The sequence below is a fragment of the Barbatula barbatula genome, assembly GCF_947034865.1.
Source record: "Barbatula barbatula genome assembly, chromosome: 9".
Classification (NCBI taxonomy): domain Eukaryota; kingdom Metazoa; phylum Chordata; class Actinopteri; order Cypriniformes; family Nemacheilidae; genus Barbatula; species Barbatula barbatula.
Window position 1 is genome coordinate 998,815 of NC_136772.1, and position 26,252 is coordinate 1,025,066.

The following is a 26,252-nucleotide window of genomic DNA, read 5'->3' on the forward strand; positions in this document are numbered from 1 at the left end:
TGTTCTAGGTTATAAACCAACGAGTATGAGGGGAATTGTTATAACTGATAAAAACACTTTGACAACTGCAAAACGCCGAAACCATTTAAGACACCTTAGCAACCGCATAGCAACATCCTCTGACAAATATAGAGTGTATTCATAAATAACATTTAATTAATTAAGGGTAAATATAATATAATCATACTTGTAGCTGTAATGAACTCAATGACCCCACTGGTCCAACGTGAGATGTTTTGTAAATGTTGCTGGTTTTTTATTGATGTTTATTTCATTCAACTGTTTAATTTTTGATTTATATTTGCTGAAACTTCTGCAATGTGAAGTTTAATGGCAGGGAGGCAATAACGTGTGTAATGAGAAGTATGACGTTTAATACAATGTTCATAAATAGAATAAGACCGACAGTTGCTATAAAGACTTGCTTTATGACATAGACGCTTATAATTCTCCAACAATATCTTCTTTATTTTATTTTTTACACAATATAACATTGCTTCATAACACTGCCAGAGAGACTGAAAGAAAAGTACTAGAAAAAATGACATTAAATAAATTAAAATGTTTTCAGAGCTTTTAGGGATGCATTTGTTCCAATGTGATGACATATATATATATATATATATATATATATATATATATATATATATATATATATATATATATATATATACACTTCGTTGTATGTATATGATATTTACCTACTATAATAAATAACTCTATAATGTATTGTTCATTACTTTGTACATTCTATTTTTTTAAATACATAAAAAAACTAATTTCCACCGCACTTCTCTATTTATATAATTTGTGTATAAAGTCAATATCATTAAATCACGCAGCATAACCCCAGGCGTGTCAATCCCTAGATCCCGCCTACGGTCTCACATCCTGTCTTCCCATTGGAGAACGTTAACGTCGATCACATTTCAACAAGCACGTACGTCTTGTCGTCACGTCCTGTCGCGCGCCGCGTCATTTGAAGTTGTCGCAAAGTTTAGCTCGCTAACCGATATCATTTCTTTAGATTGTCTTGACACGATCATGTATTAATCGATTGAATTTAATACCATAATTTCGCTTTACTTTTCAAGTTTTCCCGTATTTTGATGCGATCGGCTGCTGTGGATATCAGCGACAGAAGCGGACCTTACAGAGCACACGTAACATAACACGAGCTGTTGCTCATCCGTGAGAGGTTAAAGGTTGAATATGTAAAGTTTGTAAGGGGTTCGAGTAAGAAGAAGTGCAGTAATGTCTGTGAGTTTAACTCCGGAGCAGCGGAGACTCATTGAGGAGAACCGACGGAGAGCTCTGGCCAGAAGAGCTGAGAGACTCGCGCAGGGATCTGCTCCAAATAAACCCCCACAATCCCCTTCTGTGTCTTACAGTAACACAGCAAACACAAAGCAGGTGTTTACATCCGACCGGACACATGCACGCGCAGCCGTGAAAGATGCAAAGCAGGTGGGTACCAGAAACCGTCACGTGTTTAAGAACGCTCGAGGCTTGGCACGATAACCGAACACATCACGGTATGGGTGTGTCGCGATTACAGCTTTACGAAGTGTAAACACATTATGCTTTATTTTTGTGGACCAGTAGTAAACAATGTCATGTTAAATCAGTGGCTCACAGACCTTTCTAGTCGTTTTGTACATTCTTTTTAATCATTGAGCTTGCATGCATTTATAAATATTAATTGATATTAAATCAATTAAACTAGGGATGCACTGGTATGTCAATTTTGGCCGATAACTATAACGATGATTCTTTAACATTGAACGCCGATATATTTGCCGATATACAGAATGTAGGTATTATTTTTGACATTTCCTAAGACTGAAACAAAAGGCAAAAAGTGGAGAACTGCTTTTATATGAAAACATTGACTGTAGAAAACTCTCTTTTCATCATGTGCCAAGCTTTATTTACACTAGTTAAATATTTAACCTTCAAACTTTAATTTTTTACTCCACAATCCAATTATAGATGTTCTTCCAGAGCAACCCAGAAAAACAGGTGTGTGACTCAAACAATATGCTTTATTTCCTATAATTCACACGTTCATAAATACTGTATCTACATACTGTACCTACTACATCAACAATGTTTTGCTAATATCAGTAAGTGAATGATCAGGACAGAAAGACACAACTGTGCTTGATTTGAACTGCGAGCAGCGTGCAAGCGTATGATTCAGAAGCTATAATATATCGGCCTGAATTGTATTATCGGCCAATAACATTAAAAATGACTATTTATCGTCCTATACAGATATGGCCGATAAATGATTGTACATCGCTAAATTAAACGCAGATGAGCAAACAACAAACTAAGCATAAACAAAAAACAGCATAGAATCCTACACGTTCTGTCTTCGATGAGCTGATTCCTTGGGAACGGTGTAATGGCCCATTTTATTGGTTTCACACGCGGTATACTTTGGAGGCGTATTCGGCCCATGCGTAGTGATGACCAATGACTGATTTTTGGTTAATTGCCGATTTCTGACACAAGAGCTAAATAAGCACACTGACTACGACATTATTGGCTACAAATACAATTTCTGGATTGTTTTTGGATGTTTTGCACCGTATGTATTGTTTTGGGGAAATTTCATTGCTCAGTTTGTTTTATTTAGATATCAGTTTAGTCTCATGTGTTTCTCCTATAGTTTTGCAGAAATAGAGAAAAACAGTAGAAATAGATGAGAGTTGTTGAAATCCATGAAGTGCGCTGTATGGGGATGTCAAATGAATTTGTAGATTGTAGAGTAAAATAATCTGGATTTGGCTCATTTTTGGTAGACTTGGTGGAAATTGTCCGTCTATGATATTTGTTTTTGTCTTTGCTTGGTCAGCTGATTGACAATAAAGGTCCATTTGTTCCTCCGGCGCCCAAAACTGCCTCTGCATCCTCTAGCTTTTACGGACAGACAGTCAAAGCATCGACAGGAGAGAAGAGGTCTTCTAGAGCCCCTGAAACAGCCTCCGGTGTTCCTGCTAAGAAACCTCTGGTGTGTGTTAAAGGAAGATGTGTGTCTCATTCAGACGACCGGTTCAGAGTGGAGGTCGGTTATTACGCCGATCTCATTACCGTGTTTAAAAGCATTCCTTCCAAGAATTATGGTGAGTATAGACGACACGCGGTCGAGTTCACTCATCTCATGTCAGTTCATACAGAGTTCCATGGAACAAAAAGATGAATTGCGAATGTAAATGTATTATTTGTGCCATCACAGATCCTGCGACAAAGATGTGGAACTTCAGTCTTGAGCACCATCAGATGCTGAGTATGTGGTTTTTCTTGTCACGTGTAGGACATGTTCTCCTCTGGTTTAACGGCGAGTTCAATGGTGTTTGGTTGTGTTACAGTGGATCAGGCTGCTAGTTTCCCCTCCGTCTCTCTGAAACCTCTGGACGGGATGGAAGGGCTGAACATTTCAGCATCCAGCAGTCGACCCAAAGACGGAGCCGCGATGGCGGCTTTGATGAGACTCTGTCAGGGCTGGCAGAAACCAGGTGCCACCATCACGGGGAAGTGTGTTCTGGTGTCTCGCTCTCGATTGGAGGTGGATATCGGATACCAGGCTGATGTCATTGGAATCTTCAAGCAGATGCCATCTAAGTGTTACGGTGAGCGTAACAGAAATGTATAAAAGTAAAGAGAGGCACTTATGGTTGGGGTTCCAAAGAGAGTTTGTAGCTTTGTTTTCGCAAAAGCTGTTACTGCCAAAGGGTTGCGAAGAGTAGACATTTCCAGTAGTTCTAGACACAAAAATCATGCCTCTAATGTTTTAAAACAACTTGTATAGGACATGGAAAGTTCCGGACACTTGACTTGTTATGTGCTTTTGTTTTGGTTGTGATTAGACACGAAGAGCAGAAAGTGGAGTTTCTTGCTGGAGGACTATGGAAAACTCAGTGAGTCGCCTTCACTTTGTCCGTTTAAATGAATTCTGACTCTTGTGTGTTTTTGAAGAGTGTAAGTACAGTCGTCATTGCATGCTGTACGAACGTCATGTGCTGTTTGTGGAGCGTTTATAGGATTGAGATGCCTAGCTTGATCTCCATCACTGTCGTTTGACCGTGGAGAGAGTTTAAGGTGGATGTGCGAGGTCGCTTCATGAAGGTCATCATTTGTTCTCTTGTGAACAGTGACTTCACTCAGCAAGCTGTCGGCGGTGGAGATTGAACCTTTACCTCTGGCTGTGATCCAGTCCTTCTCCTCTCAGTTTGAGGAGAGCGAGTCCAGACCTGCTCCTCCTGAAGCCGATCTCTCCGGTGTAGATCCAGAGCTCACACGCAGCCTCATGCCCTTCCAGAGAGATGGAGTCAAGTATGACTTTTGTGTTCTTAGTACACACGCAAAAGATTCAAATCACTCTTACATGATATGTTCGAGAAATATAGAGAATTAGATATTAAATGAGAAAGTGTGATAATGTGTGTTAGTTTCGCAGTGTCCAGAGATGGCCGTCTGCTGTTGGCTGATGACATGGGTTTGGGTAAAACGGTTCAGGCCATCTGTATCGCCGCATACTACAGGAGGGAGTGGCCGTTGCTTGTGGTCGCCCCATCCTCAGTACGCTTCACATGGGCCGAGGTAACGCCCCTCACTTCACAAGAAATGTCTCGCTATGTTGAAATTTGTCCCGTCTTGAATTCGGAATAGGGCTGTGCGATATTGAGGAAAAATGCGATATGGGATAGCGTGCTAAATAATGCGATACGATATTTCTTTTTCTAAAATCTATTTGAAATGTATTAAAGAAATGATATTACCAGCATATATTTCACAATCAAATAAAATTGAATTTATTTATTTTGAAATCGATCTCTTTATCCAGTAGTTACTGTTTTGGGCAGAAGAAGCGTTTGGGAGCTACAGGGTAGAAATATAAGCACATGTTTGCCATTTTATTAATAAGAGACATCTCGTCATCCTCACTCCTGAAAGCGTCAGCTGCCATCCGTTTCAAGAACGTTTTAACAGATCCCCGATGTGAAATATTGATTTATTCATTCATGTTTTGCACAGCGACACCCTTGAGGAAGGACAAGTCTCACCCAGCGGGGATTCACAAGGGTGTATTTTAAAGTCACACCGTTTACCGCCATGAGCACATAACTCAACCCCCTTAGACTCTTAAAAGACGAATAAGCTACACTGAACATTCTCTCTCTGTGTCTCGCAGGCTTTCCGCCGATGGCTGCCGTCCGTGGGCGCTGACAGTATTAATGTGGTGGTTAAAGGCAAAGACAGCCTCCACTCGGGTCTCATCAACATCGTCAGCTACGATCTGCTCAGTAAGATGGACAAACAGCAGCCGTCCAGCCCGTTCAATGTCATCATTATGGTGAGATATCTCTGGCGGAGTCTTCTGGAAAACATAGTGTGCAGAGAAACCCAAGGAATAAAAACAATACACAACACGGCGTCAGTGTAGTGTTCAGACCTGAAACGTTCAAGTTTAAATAGAATAAAACAATCAATCTCTTCCTGACATCTCCTTCAACCTTCACATGTCTGGACTTGAAGGCTGTAACTCTTGATTTTTACACACAGGACGAGTCTCACTTTCTGAAGAACGTGAAGACGGCTCGCTGCAGGGCGGCTCTTCCTCTGCTGAAGGTTTGCTGAACTTTAAACAAACACTAAACAATTGTCAACTGTTTGGCTCTTCGTGTTCAGCACTCAAACCTGCTGTTCTAACTTGGGTCACTATAGGGTTCACGATGGCTTAGCGCTTATGATCTGTCCAAAATTGCAATCACATCACAAATTATTAACATGAACGTATAAATTATCGACATCTGCCAATGCGTATTCACGCCATATAGCACATCGCTTAGCAAATGTTCATAGTGTTCATAGTGTTAATGTTCATAGTATATAGTCATCTGTATATATTGTTCATAGTAAATACCTACTGTCATATTTTCATAGAACATACCTACTGTAAAAAAACAAATCATAACTGTATAATATTGTATTCTGTATTTATTCTAACTGTATATCCTGCACTTGCTAACAGCACTTCTGGTTAGACCTAAACTACATTTCCTTACACTGTACTTGCATATGTGTAATGACAATAAAGTTGAATGTAATCTAAAATAAAAACCAGACGGTTGAGCACTGATGCAATCTTTATGTGATTTGTTTGTTTGTGATGTCTGGTGTTGATGGATCAGGCTGCTAAGAGAGTCATCCTGCTGTCAGGAACGCCGGCCATGTCCCGACCCGCTGAGCTCTACACTCAGATTCAGGCTGTGAGATCTTCTCTCTTCCCACGCTTCCATGACTTTGGGACACGCTACTGTGATGCCAAGCAGGTAAACGGATGAAATCTCTAGAGTTTCAATCTAATGTTATCACAAATCTGTATGAATCTAAATGACACCGTTACATTCGTCAAGTAATAAATTGTTCTTTCACAGCTCAGGGGATTGGATGGCTTTCTCTGTTCATTTGAGTATCAACTTAGTTTCAAATGTTTCTCCCAAAATTGAGGAGAAATACAAAACAAGAGTGTAATTGTTGAAAGGCACGAAGAGTCTGGAGGTGTAAATGATTGTAGAGGTCAAATCATCTGGATTTCAGATGTGATGAGAAATGTTTGAGATCTTTAATCTCGATATGAACGGCAGACGAGTCAACACATTGTTGCAATCTCTTCTCAAACTCTCATGACGGAAACGTTTGTGACGTACATGAAACTTCAGCAAGTTTCCATTTGCTCTTGATTGAATGTCATTGACGTTTAGGAGAAATAACTGAGATGTCATCGTGTGTGTTCAGCTTCAGTGGGGGTGGGATTATTCCGGCTCCTGTAATCTGAACGAATTGAAGCTGTTTCTGGAGGAGTCCATCATGCTGAGACGTCTGAAATCAGAGGTGCTCTCGCAGCTCCCCGCCAAACAACGCAAGGTGGTTACCGTGACGACAGACGGCATCAACTCCCGCACCAAGGCCGCCCTCAACGCCGCTGCCAAAGAGCTCGCCAAAGGATGCCGCAATGTAAGACGAATCTACATATAAACATTGAGCACTTTTTTTAGTGGTGTCATAATATTACTGAATGCAGTATTTTCATTTACTGGAAGATTATTTCACCACTAAAAACGACACAGTTCACCTGTAACTCTGGGTTCACACCGACCGCGAAGTAAGCGTTTAATTCACGCGAGAATTAAAGAGGGTGGAACGCAATTGCTCGCTTTTGGTGTGCATTATATTAGCATCATTGCTCTGTGAATGTGTTGACTTGGACTCGTGTTTATATCGCTCTTCACTGAACATTCATGAACTTGCAGAAAAGTCAAGAGAAAGAAGCTCTTCTGGTCTTCTTCAACCACACTGCAGATGCCAAAATCAAAGCCATCATGTATGTTTTAAGAACACGTTTACTTGTTTGGCAAACACTGTTTTCATCATCATGTTTTTTTTACGTTTGGTTTGTAAAATGATGATTGTGAAGTGAAGCGTGTGTTGAACTTGTGTCTCAGGGAATATATTTCTGACATGTTGGAGTGCGGACGAGAGAAGTTTCTGGTCTTTGCTCATCACAAGCTGGTGCTGGACAGCGTGACCAAAGAACTCTGCGAGAAGGTTTGTGTTTGTCATCAGCCATAGTCCGGTCCAGACTGAAATATACTCCTATATACTATAAATTTGCATGTGATTATAGTTTGTTGAGGAACAGATTTATTGTGGGGTCCTGGCTGTGGGTTTTGGATGTGGGTAAAGGCAGAACGCATGACTCAAGGTGCTAACTGTAGCCTGCTAGCACTGAAATCATGATCCCACCCTCCATGCGAAAACACCAATACATTTTTATCGAATCATGTAGATACCTTTCCAAAAGAAACAGAGCAAACATGGTATCGGCGTTAATACCTTTTTCCTCCCGGAGCTGTCTCCACCGTGTAAAAGCTGCACTGATGTTAGTTTGAGTTTTCGTGGCTTTTTCAAATAATTTCTTTCGTTTTTTATATTTACACGTTGAAGGTTCCTCCGGTAAGTAGTTTTTTTGCTGCTTCTCCGCCATTCTCTCTATATTGAAACAGCGGACGTGAGGGCATATGATGTCTGCATGAATATATAAGTCTGGGTGCGCAGTGGGATGAAAATGACGTTGGATAAAAAAGTGTTTCTGAACAGAATCATGCGTTCTGCCTTTAATGGTTCTGTGTTTACTCTGTTGTTTTGTGCAGGGAATCAATTATATTCGTATCGACGGATCGACGCCGTCCGAACAGCGACAGCAGCTGTGTGATAGATTTCAGTTAAGCACAAAGAGTTGTGTGGCGGTTCTCTCCATCACCGCCGCTAACATGGGCCTGACGCTGCACTCCGCTGATCTTGTGGTGTTCGCTGAGCTCTTCTGGAACCCCGGAGTGAGAATTCATTAAACATTCTGAGCAGTGAGAAAAAATATATTTGAAATATTGTGACTTACAGGCCTAGCAAAGGCAGACACATATTTTGATACTATATCTAAATTGCTTGAATTTTCTTTTTGTGGGTCCGATCTGAAAGGCACGGAGGAAGTTTTTTGTTGCATGCCATCATCGAGCAAGCCTTCACATTCGAGTATAAACTAGAACCTTGACTTCTGTAGAATAAGTGACATTTCAGATGGAGTATGAAAAGCAGAAATTGTTGGACGTTTGAGTCTGATAAAAACTCAAGGAAAACCTGTAAGACATGACATCAAGTCAGGTTTATTTATATAGCGCTATTTACAATGTTCATTGTTACAAAACAGCTCTACATGAAACATATTGACTCTAAGCAAAACATTTAAAGATATACAAGTAAAAACTAAAAAGGTGAAAACACACAATATGCTCAGGTACTAACACACACACACACACAGTGGTTATCACAGGGAATCACACATTTAAGATTAAGGAGAGAAACACAAGTCAAATATTAAACAGACTATAATTTCCTTTATGCAATATTAAGTCAAACTATTCAGTTTTAATTTCGACGTCATCAATGATGTGTTTGTGTTTCCAGGTGTTGATTCAAGCTGAAGACCGTGTGCACAGGATTGGACAAACCAGTAATGTGGACATTCATTACCTGGTGGCTAAAGGCACTGCAGACGACTACCTGTGGTTTGTGAAATCTACATTTCATATTTTTGCCCTTTCTACAGGAATTCCAGAGATACTTTAATTGACTTTATTTATGTTGTCGACATGATCCGAGTCGGTCCTTTAAAGGAGTAGTTCATTTCAAAATTTCACTTTTCACAGTATTTTTATTCCTGCTACGGAAAGTCAATGGAGGCAAATATGCAAGTGAACTACAGCTTTAAATCATGTAGTGCCGCTACAGGTTAAACATTTTGCTACTTCAGTCTTTAACAGGGCCACGGATCCTTAAAAAGTCTTAAATTTTTCTAATATAAGGCCTTTAAAAGTCTTCATATGTATTACATTCAGCTTCAAGGGTCTCAAATATTCTGCTTACATTTGTGCAAAACAATCGTTCAGTCTGATGGACAGAAAAACTGTTTCAAATCATCGATCAGACCGAAAGATTTTCTCCCCGCAATAGTTAGAAATCTGTTAAAAGTCTGTGAAAACCCATCTAAAGTATATTTGAATGTTTTGCTGTTTTGTACATAAAATCATCTTATGTAAAGAACATACTGTAAGAATATAACGTTGATATATTTAATAGTGAGTGAGTAAGGCCATGTCAAAGATTGAAATCATAGTGAAATGAATGCTTGAAATTAAACTTGATGCTCATCATCTCAGATTCACTTTAGCCTGGTTTGTATTTATTTTTACTAAATACATCTAAGAATATTTAAGTCTTCTGAAAACCAGTTTTCCTTTTTTATTTTGTGCAAATATAAACAAACTTAAAACAATATTTTTATTTTTAAATTCTGTCAGTATTTCACAGAAAAAAACAGTATGTGTAATACAAAACGTAATTTATATATATATATATGTATTAGAATGTGTATGTAAATCGCAAGTTTAGTCTTAAATTTCATATAAAGTGACATTAAAATGGTCTTAAATGAATGTTGCTTATATCTGCAGACACTCCGTATAAACCGGTAGAACACAAAAACTCCTGCGGTCAGGCGGAGGTCCGGCTGTCTGTTCTTTTTACTCGTGTTCTTCCCTTTTATCATTTGGCCCAGATCATCTTAAGACCGAAAGATGTTTGATGTGTCATTTCATTCATGGTTCGCTTCTCTCTTCCAGGCCGATGATTCAAAATAAAATGAATGTTTTAGAGCAGGTGGGCTTGTCTGAATCCAATATTTCAGAGAAAGCTGAATCTGCCAGTTTCCACAGTAAGGTCAGTATGGAACGGTCCAAAAATCAGATCTGGTCATTATTAACCACATTCTACAGTATATACGTTAGACAAGAGTTTGCTTGTTTTTCAAACATTTCTAGATGATTTCAGGATCACACAAGGTGTCTATTTTCATCTACTAAACTTGTCTTAAATGATAAAACTGTTAAACATGACAGAAAATGATATATTCCACTTGCTTCTCTTGTTGTCAGGACCCTCAACAGTTGACCATCACTGAGATGTTCCAGAGGTCTTTTGATGAAGACGAGATGCTTGCATTAATCGATGAAGATCAGTAAGAACACAGATTCAGTAAAAAACATATTTCCGTGATGTGACCGATTTATTTATTTTCCTCAGTTAATACAATATCATGGAATCTGTGCGCACAATAAGGAGTAACAATTGTTTCCCGTTTGTCTATATGCTGAATCTATCTACACAAATAAGACGTGTCAAATGTCTAAACTCTTGTACTAAATAAATCAAGACATGATTTCTGAGTTTTTGATGTGGAAGAGTTTATTAACAATACATAATAAACACATCCACAATCCTCAAACGGTTAAAAAAAAGACAAAAGAATCCATAACATCAGCAGCAGAGATGAGAATCGTAAAGACTATAATAACTGAATCTAATAACAAGTCGTACAGTGATTGATTACCTTCAGAATCAAGTACAAACTTTACTAACATTTAGTTTCAAAAGGATCATTTATTTCAACAAGTTTTGTAGTTATTGTCATCTCCAAATATATTGTAGTCATATGAATCAGTCAGGTGTCAAAACACATCCAGCAGATGTTATTCATTTGTTGTATCACCTGTAACACAAGAGGACAAACGTCACGTTCACATCACTGAATCAATAAAACATTCAAGATGATTTATCAAAGTCTTGCGTGCTTTCAGATTTTTCTTTGTCATGTTTCATATCATTTTAAAATACTGTCTGTAGTTTGTGTAACAGCACTGATTCATGACACTTGAGAAATGACAGAAAATCTTTTGGTGACCCTGGACCATGAAACCAAGGGTCAGTTATTTTAATTGAGAACGCTGAATAAATAAGCTTTCTATTGATGTATGATTTGTAAGGACAATATTAGGCAGAGATATAAGTATTTGTAAATCTGTGCCATTAGAGTTTTCCATCGGTGGCGCTGTAGCAGACTGTTGCTAAGAAGGAACGGGTTTGTTTTAACCCATCTATTGGCTAACCGTTGTAATGACCTCGTGAAGGGTAGATGAACCCGAAAGCTGAAATTCTGAACTGGAAAGGGTAATTCTCAAAGAGCGGCAGCGGTGATGTTTATAGGCGTGTATCTGCCTATAAAATCTGCACACCACGCACAATTTTTGATGTATATATTTAGGGTAGGAAATTTACAAGATATCTTAATGGAACACCATCTTTTCTTAATATCCTAATGACTTTTGGCATAAAAGAAAAAACAACCATTTTGACCCACACAATGAATTGTCGGCTATTTCCAGACATGTACCGTGCTACTTATGACTTTTCGTATTTGGGGTCAAGGGTCACGTATGTTTAGATGTGTTAAACGTATTTACCTTCATCTTCTATTTCTAAATAAAGATAAATCTGTCATTGAGACTCAATACTGAGCTCAAAATGCAAACGGTTTCAGATTCGTCACTTCAGTGTTTATTGCATTTGTTGCATGTTTTGTCTCATGTGTCACAAATCACTGCGTTAACCTGCAGAACATCTATGAAATCAAACATTGACACTCAGACCGGTGTCGTCGTGTTGGCTTCCGCCGGGCGTCTCTGGTGTTCCTGTCTGATCTGAGACGGCCGTGATCTCGGGTGATGTTTGCTGGCTCGCTGTCACTTCATCACCGCCTTCTGCTTCTAGACAAGCATGAGAAGAGATTTCGTGTTCGCATGAGACTTTTTAGCACGAGGTTACATCACCTTTATGAACATTTGATGTGAATTTAAATGTATACAGTATTTACTCAAACAATGAAAGAAAAGAGGAATAAAGTGTCATAAGGAGGAAAGTCCTCCTTCAATAATCATCCTTTCAGTCATTTGTTTGTTTCTTGTGCACTTACTTCCGGTATTTTTCCCTTCCGTCTGATTCCTCAGGTCATGAAAGGATGGAGATCTTGACGTTTGGAGGTTTTTGAGTTCTGCAAAGCTCTCCTCTGCTTCTACAGACAAACGAACGTTCACAATACAAAACCAACATCTATCGGGATGTACATACACCTCACAGGTGTTATATCATGAGCACCTAAAGCAGGAGACGCGGCATCATGGACAAGCTCGCTCTCTGAGCTGATTTCTCCAAAGATGAACCGGATCTTGTCTTGTGCGTGTGTTGCGTTTGAGGAGCCGTGGACGGCGTTCTGTAAGATGTCTTTAGCGAAGCGAGCTCTCAGAGACTCCGGGGCCGTTTCTCTCGCCTCACCGGGATCCGTCGGGCCCATCGCTGCTCTCCATTCATCCACAGCGTTCTCTTTGGTCAAAACCAGAATCGTACACGGACCGCTGTTTGAACATAACCCATATTATCTACATGCTTGAATAACAGCGTCCCGCTCTTGTTAACCGTGACGAGTACACGGCAAAAAATTACTTTCTGACTTAGTATTTTCGTCTTGTTTTCCAGTACAAATTCTTGAATCAATATGCCTTTTGTTGATTTAAGAAAAAAATATGAAATTTCAGTGAATTTGTGCTTAAAACAAGTAACAAATCTGCCAATGGGGTAAAAGATTTTATGGTTTCATATTTTTTGTCTAAAAGCAAGACGGGTCGTTTTGTTCATTAAGAAAATGCATCTCGATTTTAGAATTTTTAGACATTTGTACTGGAAAACAAGACGAAAAATACTAAGTGAGAAAGTAATTTTTTGCAGTGCATACTTGTCTTTTTTGATAGCAGGGTTTGGTTAAAACTCACCGACACATGTAATCGACCAGTTGGCCAAAGAAGGGTTCATCTCTGTGTTCTTTATAAAATTCTTCCGCCATCTCTCTGGACAGAACCGTGTCCTTCAGACGAGAAACTGTGAATCTGGCCCGAATCTCGTCCAGGATTACCTCTGATAAAGAACAGAACGAACGCAATGAAAGACTCGTCCGGTACGATGTTTCCCATCTCCTTATAATATTGCATTTTATTCAACCAGAGCTAAAGGTTATGCTTTCTATATTAACCGGGTTTCTCTGTATGAGCCATTGTGCTTCAAGGTTTTTAGTAATAAACGCAAGTCAAGCAGCTGTTTTTATTGATCGATTGAACGCAGACCTTTGTGTTGAGTGTCAGGTTTGATGACGGCCAGCGTTTGTTCTGGAGGGAAGAAGAAGCCGATCTCTCTCTCGGCCTCCTCTGAACTTCCACTGCCATGCAGCTGATTTATATCTGAGCTCTCTGAAGAACACTGAGCTCGCAGACTTCAGACGCACACACAGAGAGAAACCATCATAACCTTAACAGATGCATCACACGCACAAACACACAGAGATGATCCGATTTAAACAAGCCGAGCCGATTAGGTTTTACCACTCGGGTTCTTCAGTTTTAGCCCGGACGAGATCTTTGGGTCCCAGAATGTTTCTCCAGTGTTCCACGGCTCCTTCTTTCACGAGAGCCAATGCCAACACCGGCCCTCTGTCAACAACAACACCAGTCGCTCTTTATTCTGGAATTTCTCTATTACACCAAACCTGTATGACTTTCTTTCTTCTGCAGAAAAGATCTTTTGAAGAACGTTGATAACAAAAAGCACTGAACCTCATTGACTTGCATTGTTGGGACGCATGTTTCATTGTGTTTCACTGAAGAATAACTCGCATACAGATTTTCAACCACACAGAGAGAATAAATGAAGACAGAATTGTTAAGGAGGGAACTTTCCCTTTAAGGAGGTTTTGTGCACCTGGTTACCTGGTCATGTTGTCAAGTAGGTTGGGGAAGTATTCTTCGTCCTGGTGAGAGCTGTAAAACTGTCTCACCTGTTCTTCAGACAGCATCACCTCTTTCTGCATAGCCACCGTGAAACCTGCGGCGTATATCCTGGCCAAGATCTCCTCTGGAAAAGATACGGATGTTACTATACACTACATCCGTATGTCTAATAATCTGGATTTGAGTAAATGCGTTTGAGATATTGACAAATTGACCAAACCGAGCTCACTCTAACTCCAATGACATTTGTGAGATTTTTGATCATTTTTTCATGTGAGATGTCTAGAAGAAATAACTGAGATCTCGTCTAAGATGCCTTCAGTCGTGTGTGTAAATCAGCTTGTGTGCATCAGTCTTCACCGCACGGTTTGGTATTAAAACACTCATGGATTGTGTGTGAGGCGAACGCAGACGTAATGTTGGCACATGCCTCTGTTTTCCCTGGCAGCGTCTGGGCGGATGAGCGCCAGCGTCCTCTCCACATGCTCCTGTTCCGGCCCGGCCTGCTCCGATCCTGGGTCCGCCATCCTGAAGTTTGGGAAGAAGAACGCCAGCTCCCTGCTGGCCACCTCTCTGTCGTGGCTGCCGTGCAGGGCGTTGAAAACGCTCGCGGTGCCGTACTGCGCCCGCAAGCTGAAGAACAGACCACGGCCAATGAGAAAGATGGATGGAGAGAGGGAGGAACAGATGGTCTCTCTGTGGGTCCTCAGGCAGGGCAGGGTGTGTGTGTGGGGGGGGGCAGAAGGCCACAGGATGTGCTTGTGCTAAAACTGATAGTGCTGAAATCTGCGAGCACAATATGGAACGGCGATGCAGAAAACGTCTAGAAATCTTCTTTTAACTACGAACTTACGCCTGAAAAGAGCTCAGCCCATCGACAGAGCGTCCGAATAAACTTATTATATATTGCATTAATGTAATTACATGAAATCAAATTTATTTGAAAAGTAAAATTACTTCATAAATTCAGTACAAAAATGTTATGATATACTTACAGTGTACTTTTTTGCAAAATGGTTATGAGAATTTGAGAAAAAAATTATATTTGGACATTTCAAAATGTGTGTTATGTTGTGAACCATTTATGTGTAGAAATGACATTTGCTTCTGTGAAAGTATTTATATTGTTTTGGGCATTTAAATTTTTTTTTCTTAAACAATCTATACTGTATATATATATTGCTGTTTAATTTGAATTATATTTAGGGGGACAGGTGATTTTATTGTGTCTAATGTGTTTCTATATACAGTCTGTGGTAATCAGGCACCTGTCCGGCTTTTTTCTCTTGGCCTCCTCCATGTCCGGTGGTCCGATGAATTCCCGCCAGGCTGGAATGACGTCACCACCACCGTCCGCTTTACAAATGACCAGCACATGAGACGGACCGCTCGACATAAACCGGACGAGCTCCTGAAAGTAAGACTGGAAATATACAAGCAGACAATGAGCTGTTCTGCCAAAACACATCATCACTGACCCAATAAACACTTGTTAAGAATCTTGTAATGACACCTGATGTTACCTCGTTTGATTTGTGCTGATAGAAGTCTTGAGCTTCTGCTTCCGTCAACGTTTTCTCCTCGTGGGCCAAAATGACAAATCCTGCATCCTGAATCTGTACAAATAAAAACATGGTATGAGATGCTAGCCCTTGAAAAAAGAGGGGCGCTGTTACTGAAGTACACAAACTAAAGTAGTGCTGAAATAGCACGCTTACGAATCAACCAGTAAGTATGCTTAAAAATAGACTTTACTTAAGTATACTTAATCAAACTGAGCTTGTTATTGTGATGGAAATGATACAGCGTTTCTCATCTTCACATCAGTGATGACTTTGGTACCTTCATAATGATCTCATGGCTTCTGCCGTGTGCAACCACGTCTGGTTTTATTATCGCCACCGTGAACGACTTATCGGCAGGAACTAAAACAGAAAGAAGAGTTCAGCTCAATCCAGTGAACAGGGGCGAGAGACAGTGAGTTTAATGAGTACCAAACACATCTTCATCATTCATGTGATCTTCATCTTCAATCGACTCTTCATCTTCGACTAAACCTTCATCTTTCAGCTGAAACACAAAGGTCATCTCTGTCATGTCTTTGAACAGATAAATGTGTTGTTCACAGTGAACTCCGTTGATGTTCTGACCGGTCTGCGCGCGGCTCCATGTTCCAGCACGTTCTTCTCTTGATTCAGTTCTTCCTGTATGGTTCTCTGCAGGAGAGGAGCGTTTGGCCCTCGCAGGACCGCCACCATCTCACCACCCTACAACAAACCATCATGAACACTGACTTTAACCATCACAGCAAACGTATGTTCAGTATGCTTCAAGCTCAATTTACTCAAATTCAGTTCAACTTGACCTATTTTTAAGTACACTGCGATACTTGTTAGTGTACTATATCAGGAAACTGGCCCACTTTAGTATTAAAGTATTAAATCAACTAGTTACAGTTTTATAGTTCGTACTGCACCTATACTATAAGTGAACTACTAGTTCAACACTTGTAGCACATTTCTTTGCTCATGAAACTTTTATCGTAGCACATTTATTATCTAACTAGGCTACACTTTGAAGTATGCTCTCTGTGAACTACTAGTTTAGTAAGTTTTCTTAACCTCACCATTTCTATATTATTTTTGCACTTTATACAATGCATACAATGTGCCTATTTAGGTATTAATACTCATTTATACTTGAAATATACCCATCAAGTGCACTTGAAGTACTTTTTCTATGATCACTATGTGCAATGTGAGAAAAGTCTTTAATAGACTACTCAACCAAAAGGGCAAACACAACTCATTTACAAAACCTTTATAAATGTTTGTTTACATTCGGGGGCATTGTCACAATGCAAAAAGGCTTTTATTATCTTTATCATTTTTACACTCTTTTAAATTTGAATGCTCATTAGATATTAAGAGATTGACCTGTTTATTATACGCTGGCTATCAAATCACGAATAATTGGTTTAAAATAGATCCCACGAAGACGTGCAGTTTAAAAACGTACCGCATAGAACAGAAAGGTTGGTTCACATTTCCCTCTGTACTTCTCCAGAGCATCAATCCCATCCGCCTCGGCCTGCGGGATGATAAGACAACATGGCAGAAATGTGGACATGTGATTGTTCGTGTGAAATCTCATCTCTAGACGGCTTGTCCTACCGTGGCGAAATGCAGCAGGTCGTCTCCCAACTCATTCTTTATTTTCCTGAAGAGACTGACGACGGCACGACAGGGGCCGCACCACCTCTGGTACACATCCACCACTGACGGACACAAAATACAACGTATATCGATTATACAGAAAACAACACATCAGTGTGGTCTTCAGACAGATGATTCTCTGAGCCGTGTGTCGTACTGACTCTACAGCAATGTGACCTTTCATCGTCTGTTCACCTAAAGCACACCATCATGAATATGAACCCTGGGTTTATTATAGTAAACGCGTCGCAGACACGGTGGTGGATTACCTTTTGTATAACCACAGTTTTACTATAATAAGTTTGTATTTCATATAAGTGCAGATGTTCGTTCGATGCAAAACTTGGTTCACTTTAGTTTGACATTGTCTATTATTCCAAATAAGTTATGTTGACATTGAATCTAGATGGATGAGCTAGATGATGTTTGTCTATTCTTTAGTCTCTCTGTGTATGTTGCAAGGATATCTGCTTATGATAATAATATAATAATTAACATATTAATTAAAATATAATATAAATGTTAATATAAAAGCATTGGCATCAATATTAATATTATTAGTACTGTCAATGATCAGATCCAAAGTAATTAGTAACTCGCTGCTTGAGTAGTTTTTCTTTGCATACTTTTGACTTACTTGAGATGTCTAAATACTTCATTATACTTTATGTATACGTGGCTATTATTGTCTGTTATTGAGTAGCCTATTAAATACTTCTAAGAGTTTTTTGTCTTATAAACTGACATGTTTATATTGTTGTTATGGTCATTGCAGTAAATATACCACATACAGTATAAACTAAGAAAATAGAATTGAACTTCATTTACGTTTAAGCACACTTTTGGATTGTTGAAAAGGAGCTTGACGTATATTTAGGAGGGTTACTGTGACCTTTACTGAACTTTATTTCTCATGTAAGTGTGGTACAATGGTTAACTGTGGTTTAACTATATTTTGGGTTATTTGTGGTCAACCAAAAACATCATTTTTGCAACAGACGTACAGTAATATACACTCACACACCTGTTAAGCCCTTCGTTGCCAAAACTTCACCCCATTGATCATCGTCATTAATATTGACCTGAAAATAAAACAAAATAAGATTATTTCTTGCCATCTGGAGTGGAAACGATGCAAAACTCAAATTGAGTTTAACACTGATACAGTACAAACCTGTAAACTAATCTCCTTCTTTTTACCAGCCATGACACAGTCAGATCAGATCAGATCAGATCAGAAGAGGTTTGTGGTCTAAATGTCACTCGTTGGTTATTTTGCTTAAAAAACTTTCTGCACTGGACAAACATCTGCACATGCGCAGAGCGAGCTGTTTGCGTTCTCGTTGCTTGGCAACAGCGTATCATCCGCGTCACCTCCGCCATCTGCTGGACAGTGTGTGTAAGGCAGCTTGACCAGATGTTCGCTTCATTAAGCTGTTATTTCATGTCTGTATTGTTACTAGACAGGTTACAAATAGTTTGAAAAATACTTCATAAATATTAACTGTCCATGTTGTTGTTGTTGTCATTATTAATAAATGCATTATTATTCATATTCACAATAAAACAGGCACTCAAAGCAATTTAGGACACACATGGACTTTACTTTTAAATTGTAAAAGAAATACACTGTGTTCGGGCACATATTTTGTCTACATTTTCAAGTATTAAGAAATGTTTTCAATATTAGTAAAGAAAGACGTTAACTCTGTGAAATAACACACATGGAAGTTAAGGAATGTTGAACAAATCATTTAAAAAGAAAACCATAAACAGTGGCATATGAATCCTCTGACGTAATGAATCCTTGTTAACAGGAGAATAATCTGACACAAGCTTTTTAAAAATACTAAACATGGTCAAAATTATAATCATTATATTTGTTAACGGAGCATGATGAAAATGACAAATGTGTGTATATTTAGTTGATTTATTTAGTAAACAAGCAGTAATCAAACTCCATGAATCTATTAGTCACACATATGGCACATGTCTTGTGGAATGTAAACAAAAAAGGATGACGCCTACCAGTGCAAACAGCAACTAGTTGTTCAAGTATTAATGCACATTTGCATTTCTGCAATACAGACAAGTGGATTACTAAATAGAGAACCTTAAACAGGGAATAATGCATTCAACCCAAGCCGGCTGGAGCTTAAGATACTGAAATCTAAAGTGATTTTCTGTCAGGATTCTTCACCGGTATTCAGACGGTGAGCTGTACAGCTTCTTTAACCAAAGACTTTAAAGCACCAATATCAGGGAGCAGTGATGAGATTCCCATGCAGTACCACTGATCGCCACTGACGGCAGTAGAGGCACTGAACGCCTCCAGCTCCACACCTGCAGCAGCCAAAACTCCTGGAAACAAACACTTCATGAAGAAACTTTGATACCACTACTATTGTGTTACCATAAAGACAAAAATGATAGATGCATATAAGAATGTTTTTTTCATCATAAGTCCGTCAATGACAAAGTCGTCTGAGAAACTTGGACCTTATAGTCATTATTATGCTTTAAGTTGGAACACATGAAAAGCTGTAGACACCAAAATTACTTCGCAAAATGATTCATTACTATTGATAATTGCTTATGAACTCATGGGGTCTGTTCGCTTTTAATGCAGAGTTTCCCACTCGTGTGCTCAGAACTCGTATTTACAATCGTCATCACCAAAAGGCAGCATTAGATATTTCTATTAAACTACTGAAGGGTGTTGTGTGTCTTTACCCGTTACAGAGAGCAGGAGTTTACTGGAAGTCGTGGCCTTGAAGAAGATCAAATGTCCGCTCAGAGGAACGGGCTGTCGAAACACACTTTCGTTCAGCTCCAGCAGCACCGGGACACCGGCCTGTACCGACCCCACGGCTTTATAGCGAATGCTGTTCACAGAGACCTCCACCACACAGGCCTCACGAACACCAGACTCCTCATGAGACGTCTTCACCTGCAGGTTTGTGAGACAGAGTCAAAATACACCACCACGTGTCTCTTCTGGTCATAGGGCTGGGAGATGTTCCAAACATTCATTATATATTTGATCTCTACAGTGACATCTGTGTCCGACTGGTGTCACAACCTCCGACAGAATCATATTGAAAAAAGGATTTTGTTTCCGTTGATAGTTCACTATGTATATACACATATAGTGCAGAGAGATGTTATGTGAGGTAGTCTTACAGTAATTCCTGTGTCTGCTGCGAGGAGTAGAGCGTTCACCAGGTTGGGTCCATTCTTAGGACTTTCGCTTAAAAGACCAACAACAGCTGCTGAACTCAGAAACCCAGTGGACGTCTTCAAGCATTCTCCTGGACAACAGATAATATTACCATTAGCGTTTGGTATCGTTTGTTTTTTATCAATTCCCATTCGGCTTATTGATTTCAATTCGTATAGATCCTGAGTTTCAATTCTAAAGTCATGAAAAATAGAGTAAAATATTTAGAGCATGCTTATTGACTGGTTTGCAATATAAAGAGTATAGGTTTCTAATTTTGGCTATATATATATATATATGAAGAGTTTGGTTCTAAAATGAGATGAGAGAACTCTGTTTTTATGTTCTTTATTGTGTTAGTTAGCTGTATTTTTTGAGTTATTATGTCTTGAATCAAAACAAACCAACTCCAGTTTGATTGATATTTAACTGGAATGCACAATAAAAAACACGATTTGATGAAAACATCTCATTTTGAACTAATACATATAAAGGGCCTAAGAATGACAGTCTGCTCTCGCGGTACTTTGACGTCAAACACCGACTGGTCTGTGAGTGAAATCGAAAACGCATTATGACATCAGAATTTTCATTTTTGGTTTCATGGTTTCAATTATTTATATACCAAGTGATGTAACATGGAGCTGACTGTACAGAGCTTTAGAAGCCGTGCAGGCTTTCAACACTCGACCCAGAGATTCTCCCAATCTGATCCACTGATGAGAGCCGGGAGAGAACGTCCCGGCCAACACCTGAGCGTTCACCTGCAGGTTAAAAACAAACAACACATAGTATCACTAAAGAACGTCATGTTATTTTGTCCTTTATTTACGGTTATTTTTGGGGGGGGTGGATGTTGTAATTATCTATATTTGTTCATATTGGTTTGGTTAAATCAGTGGTCCTCCAATTCCAGAGACCCCCAAGCGCTGAACACTTCCCTCTTATGCACACTTCTATACAGCTATTAAAAAAACAAATGAACTTCAGAACTCACAGCTCCCACTAAAGCTTTTCCTCTGACCAAGTCCACAATCTGTAGAGCGATGTCCCTCCCACATCTGGCCTGAGCTTCTTTAGTGCTGGCGCCCAGATGAGGACAGCTGATGACGTTCGGGTGATTCACCAGAGCCTGATCCTTTGGAGGCTCCTGAAATCAATAAAAGTCAATAGCATTTCCGTGTGTATTGTTTTGTTTGTTGCTTTAAATCAAAAGAGAGAAGCTGAAACTAATGGATGTGGTGGACAAGCTCTCACCTCCACGAATACATCCAGACCCGCTCCTCCACATTGTCCCGACTGCAGAGCCCGAAGCAGAGCGGCTTCATCGATGATCCCCCCACGAGCACAGTTGACCACCTTCACACCTTTCTTACATTTGGCGAACGTGTCATCGTTGAGAAGACCTGCGAAGCACACCAAAGTACAGATGTTACTCGAGAGGAAGTCTAGCGTGTGAAAAGAAACCCTTCAGGTTGTGGTGGCATGTACCTGTGGTGGCGGGCATGAGGGGAGTGTGGACCGTGATGTAATCACACTGCGGCCAAAGCTGCTCCAGAGACATCTGCTCCACCCCCCAGCCGGCAGAAACGTCCGCAGGGGTTATGGGGTCGTAACCAATCGTCTGTTAGAGATGGAACGGAAACCTTTTAGTGTAACCATGACATTCAGAGGAAACACCATTTGAGGAGAATGTGTGTCTTACCCTCATGCCGAACGACTGCATTCTTGTCGCCACCTCTTTGCCGATTCTTCCGAGTCCCGCGATTCCAAGAACTTTGCCGTAGAGCTCAGTGCCCATGAACTGCCAAAGCACCAACAAAACACTCAGTCGGTGTGATGCGAGACATTCAGCGATCACAAATGATTAATGACGACTGAGTTAACACACACAGAGAAAGCTTTTGTTTGGAATACCAGGGGCCGGATTCACGAAACATTCTTCAGAAGATTTTTTTTCCACAAATCCTAATTTAAGAAGCAAGTTAGAAAAGTTACGTATTCCCCCCAAAAAACGTCTTTTGCGTAAGATTTATATTCTCGAAAAAGCTGTCGCAAATATCATCATGTGCAATCATTGACAAAGCATATCACTTTATTCAACAAAAATAAAAATGTTCTTTAGAAAATATTTTTTATTACCTTTTTAAGAAATGTTTGAGAATCGCACTATAATTTATCTTAAGAACGATTAAATATTTTGTCTTAAAGTTGCGATTGTTTTTTCTTCCATATTTTGACGCATTTCCGAGTTAAATGGAATTTTGAATGAGAAAATTCTTTCACTGCGATTTGATTGGATAAAAACAGCTGTTGCATTTCAAAATTGGCAGCAGACTGAGAGTTGAAGGGGAGGAGTTAAAGGATGCTCCACCCAAACCGTCCAACATACGTCCTTTAAGATGGATGGTCATTACAGGAAGGAAGTGCATTTTCAGAGTTTAACTAAAGATTAGGAGGGGACACGAAAAAGAGAATGACACACACTGATGAACTATTTACAATAAACGCTGCAATATTTCATGAAAAAAATAGGTATTGTTATTTTTCATTTCACTGGGACTTTAAGTAAGTAATGCAAGTAATATTTACTTCTATAGCACCTTTCAAGAGCAGTGTCACAAAGTACTTTACATCAATATTATAAAATGAATAATAGAACAAAGGTCAAACCGTTTAGACAAAAGCAAGTTGAAACATGTTTTAATAAGTCCACAGATCTTACATTTAACGGAAGAGCATTCCACAGCATAGGTGCAACTACTTCAAATGCACAATCACCTCTTGTCTTCAATCTAGAATATCGAACAACTAGCAGGAACTGATTTGAGGATCTCAGATTCCTGCTGGAGTTTATGAATACGGGAACTTGACCATGCAGTGCTCTGAACACCATCACCATCATTTTAAATTGAACTCCAAATTGAACAGGAAGCCAATGTAAGAAAATACAAATTCCTGTTAAATTTTGAATTAAATTAGCATGAGATATCTTTGTTTACTTAGTTAATAAATTAATAATTATGGAATGCACACAAGGACCAATCGTGTCAATAACATTTTCAAACAGAGAAGTGGCTATGACATCTAGAGGATTAGAAGAAATCACTGTTCGCAAGAACGGTTTTGTGAATCTGGACCCAGATTTCTCTAGTATGTGCACAGTAAGCTATATTTCTGTTTTAAAACACAGATGACGCAATCATTTTGCCAAAATGTGTAATTGCAACTGTATCCCAGAATACAACTGGAGGGAAGACAGGTGAGCTTTACCTTTTTACGATCCCATTTTCCATCCTTCATTGACATATCAGCCTGTGGAATATGTCTAAAATATGCAGAAAATACCATTTATTGTAGGAATTTAATAGGGACAGAAATTCTGTACTAAAACAAATATTTTACATGAAGTGATTCAACCCACATAAACATTAAATTTAAACTTGATTTATTTGCAGCTGCTTTAAGGATTTTTACTGTATGTCAAATGAGAAACGGGGCTCTGTTCATCAGTTATCAGCTTCCATCCTTGAATAAAATATTTTTTTCAAATCCATTACGAAAATTTACCATGGTTTAAGTTAAGTCATCGTTTTTGCTTTCGTAGTAAAACCATAGTAACCCCAAATATATAATATTTACTATATCCTAAACTGTGGTACTCAATATACCACACTACAACATTACAGAGTAATCTTAATAGAGTTTATGTCATATAACGCTAGTGTATTTTACCTTGACAAACTCATGATAAGAGCACAAGTCAGCTCAGCAGCACTGATGGTGTTTCCACTGGGAGTGCTGTAAAATAAAAGACAAAATGAACAAGCTTTAACTGCAAATTAACAACATGAAAACCAGAAGTGAAAATGTGTGCTCCACAGAAGAAAGAAAAGAGTCATAGAACACAGAGGTGAGTAATTGATGAAAGCACACACAATATAGAGGATGCTTCATTACTTCATCACAATGACTCCTCTTTTAGTTGCTGCATCCACATCCACATTGTCTACTCCGGTTCCGGCCCGCCCAATGATCTTCAGCTTACTTCCAGCATTGATGATGTCAGCCGTGACTTTGGTGGCAGATCGGACAACTAAACCATCATATTTCTGCGAAAGAAAGAGTCGGGACATAAACAAAAATGACAAACAGGGTTTGAAATATGTACAGTCACTTGCAAACCCTTTTAAGCGATGTTGATTCAAGTTATATCATACTGAAAAGGTGCTTCATCCATGTTGACAGTATCATCTGTGTAAGCTGCAGTATATTTAAGGATTTACTATGGTTGAGGTTTAAAAACACTATAGTAGTAAACAAGGTCATAGATTCGATCCCAGGGAATGCACATATTGATAAAATGCATGTTGTAATCGGTTTGCAACATAAGTTATGTTGGATAAAAGCGTCTGCCAAGTGCATGAATAAATTGATCCATGCATGCATTTGTTCGTCCATTAATAAATTGATCCATGCATGCATGCGTTCATGAATAAATTGATCCATGCATGCATTCGTTCGTTCATGAATAAATTGATCCATGCATGCATTCGTTCGTTCATGAATAAATTGATCCATGCATGCATTCGTTCGTTCATGAATAAATTGATCCATGCATGCATTCGTTCGCCCATGAATAAATTGATCCATGCATGCATGCATTCGTTCGTCCATGAATAAATTGATTCCATGCATTCACGCGCGCAGGTACTGGAACAGGCTGCTGTTGCATCAGATTCTTCGGGGGGGGGGTGAAACAGTCACACACAAACCTACTTCCCAACACACACCAAAGACTTACAAACATGGATGTTTTTCACCTATTGCTGATGTGAACGAAGGCTTTTCAAAGCGCGAGAACTTCTGAAGTGAATCATTTAAAGAATCATTTACCTGAATCTCTTTCATCAACTCCTCTTTAGTCATCGGGTGTTTCTCCGTCACTTCTATGCCGTTTTCCTGCAGGATCGTTTTGCAACACGGATCGACGCTTTCACTGATCAAAACGCTCTTTACAGACACCGGAGCCATGACTTCTCAATCAAACAAACTTATCGAACCGAATGAATCAAACTTATGATGCTGCGTCACGTCTTTTCGAGCTGCAGGTTAAACTCCGCCCCTCATACGTCACGACGCCCTCTCCGAAGTTCCCTTCAGTCCGCGAAGTGAATGTCAACGACTTATTTATCTAACAAGGTTTCAATTAGTAAAATTGTGAAATATCATTTGTTTGTTCATTAAAAACACGCTTTATATGTTTGTCACATTAAAAGTTTACATTGTTTCGATTGAAGATACTCGTGAATGTTTTGAACTTGAGTATAACTGGTGAGACATTTGTTTTGTGTTGTTTTATGTTGTTTCCGCACCTCATCATCTTTTAGTGGTTTTGTATTTTGGGGTTGTAAGGTACTCTTATATATATATATATATATATATATATATTGAATTTTCTTTACATTTCTGTCTATCTATTTTATTTCTCATTTTGAATTGCGATATTGATTATGCTTTTAA

The 26,252-nt window shown here is 39.2% G+C and overlaps 3 protein-coding genes across 10 annotated transcripts; 1 reads left to right on the forward strand and 2 right to left on the reverse strand.

The window, feature by feature from the left end:
• Window positions 1–942: 942 nt before the first annotated feature.
• Window positions 943–11,241, forward strand: LOC306898265 (SWI/SNF-related matrix-associated actin-dependent regulator of chromatin subfamily A-like protein 1). 8 transcript variants are annotated; one of them, XM_079463597.1, is made up of 18 exons: window positions 956–1,467; window positions 1,993–2,022; window positions 2,864–3,131; window positions 3,245–3,295; window positions 3,378–3,638; window positions 3,876–3,926; window positions 4,161–4,341; window positions 4,458–4,608; window positions 5,201–5,362; window positions 5,572–5,637; window positions 6,201–6,341; window positions 6,808–7,026; window positions 7,323–7,393; window positions 7,515–7,617; window positions 8,223–8,405; window positions 9,034–9,134; window positions 10,248–10,344; window positions 10,560–11,235. In XM_079463597.1, the coding sequence occupies exons 1-18, from the start codon at window positions 1,255–1,257 to the stop codon at window positions 10,644–10,646; spliced, it is 2,436 nt and encodes an 811-aa protein (XP_079319723.1). In that variant the 5' UTR covers window positions 956–1,254; the 3' UTR covers window positions 10,647–11,235. The 8 variants fall into 8 exon arrangements, 7 of the variants coding, with proteins under 7 accessions (XP_079319725.1, XP_079319723.1, XP_079319728.1 ...); XM_079463599.1 differs by lacking the exon at window positions 1,993–2,022 and having other exon boundaries at window positions 943–1,467; window positions 10,560–11,241; XM_079463602.1 differs by lacking the exon at window positions 1,993–2,022 and having other exon boundaries at window positions 960–1,467; window positions 2,926–3,131.
• LOC306898712 (thioredoxin domain-containing protein 6-like) lies at window positions 11,154–18,716 on the reverse strand (the record flags this gene model as incomplete). Its single annotated transcript, XM_079464456.1, has 18 exons — window positions 11,154–11,173; window positions 12,111–12,227; window positions 12,434–12,532; window positions 12,616–12,872; window positions 13,287–13,428; window positions 13,635–13,780; window positions 13,890–13,997; window positions 14,274–14,418; window positions 14,725–14,927; window positions 15,563–15,717; window positions 15,818–15,910; window positions 16,137–16,219; window positions 16,289–16,364; window positions 16,445–16,561; window positions 17,313–17,384; window positions 17,468–17,571; window positions 18,534–18,591; window positions 18,684–18,716. 18 exons carry the CDS (start codon window positions 18,714–18,716, stop codon window positions 11,154–11,156), a joined length of 2,028 nt encoding a protein of 675 aa, XP_079320582.1.
• A 225-nt stretch (window positions 18,717–18,941) lies between these two features.
• phgdh (phosphoglycerate dehydrogenase) lies at window positions 18,942–25,897 on the reverse strand. The gene is made up of 12 exons (XM_079463833.1): window positions 25,626–25,897; window positions 24,690–24,841; window positions 24,465–24,530; window positions 24,003–24,057; window positions 22,435–22,533; window positions 22,221–22,353; window positions 21,987–22,135; window positions 21,727–21,879; window positions 21,355–21,493; window positions 20,693–20,820; window positions 20,243–20,459; window positions 18,942–19,870 (listed from the first exon to the last, which is right to left on the reverse strand). Exons 1-12 carry the CDS (start codon window positions 25,761–25,763, stop codon window positions 19,716–19,718), a joined length of 1,584 nt encoding a protein of 527 aa, XP_079319959.1. The 5' UTR covers window positions 25,764–25,897; the 3' UTR covers window positions 18,942–19,715.
• Window positions 25,898–26,252: the final 355 nt, after the last annotated feature.

What these genes read in the sequence shown, in the direction of transcription:
- LOC306898265 (XM_079463596.1), top strand. Translation starts at nt 1,255, where the DNA reads ATGTCTGTGAGTTTAACTCCGGAGCAGCGGAGACTCATTGAGGAGAAC. An exon ending in TACGCTTCACATGGGCCGAG is followed by an intron (nt 4,609 to 5,200) that starts GTAACGCCCCTC and finishes TGTGTCTCGCAG; the next exon opens with GCTTTCCGCCGATGGCTGCC. An exon ending in GCTACTGTGATGCCAAGCAG is followed by an intron (nt 6,342 to 6,807) that starts GTAAACGGATGA and finishes GTGTGTGTTCAG; the next exon opens with CTTCAGTGGGGGTGGGATTA.
- phgdh (XM_079463833.1), bottom strand. Translation starts at nt 25,763, where the DNA reads ATGGCTCCGGTGTCTGTAAAGAGCGTTTTGATCAGTGAAAGCGTCGAT. An exon ending in GAAAATGGGATCGTAAAAAG is followed by an intron (nt 22,534 to 24,002) that starts GTAAAGCTCACC and finishes GTGCTTTGGCAG; the next exon opens with TTCATGGGCACTGAGCTCTA. An exon ending in TGCAGTCGTTCGGCATGAGG is followed by an intron (nt 22,354 to 22,434) that starts GTAAGACACACA and finishes CATCTCTAACAG; the next exon opens with ACGATTGGTTACGACCCCAT.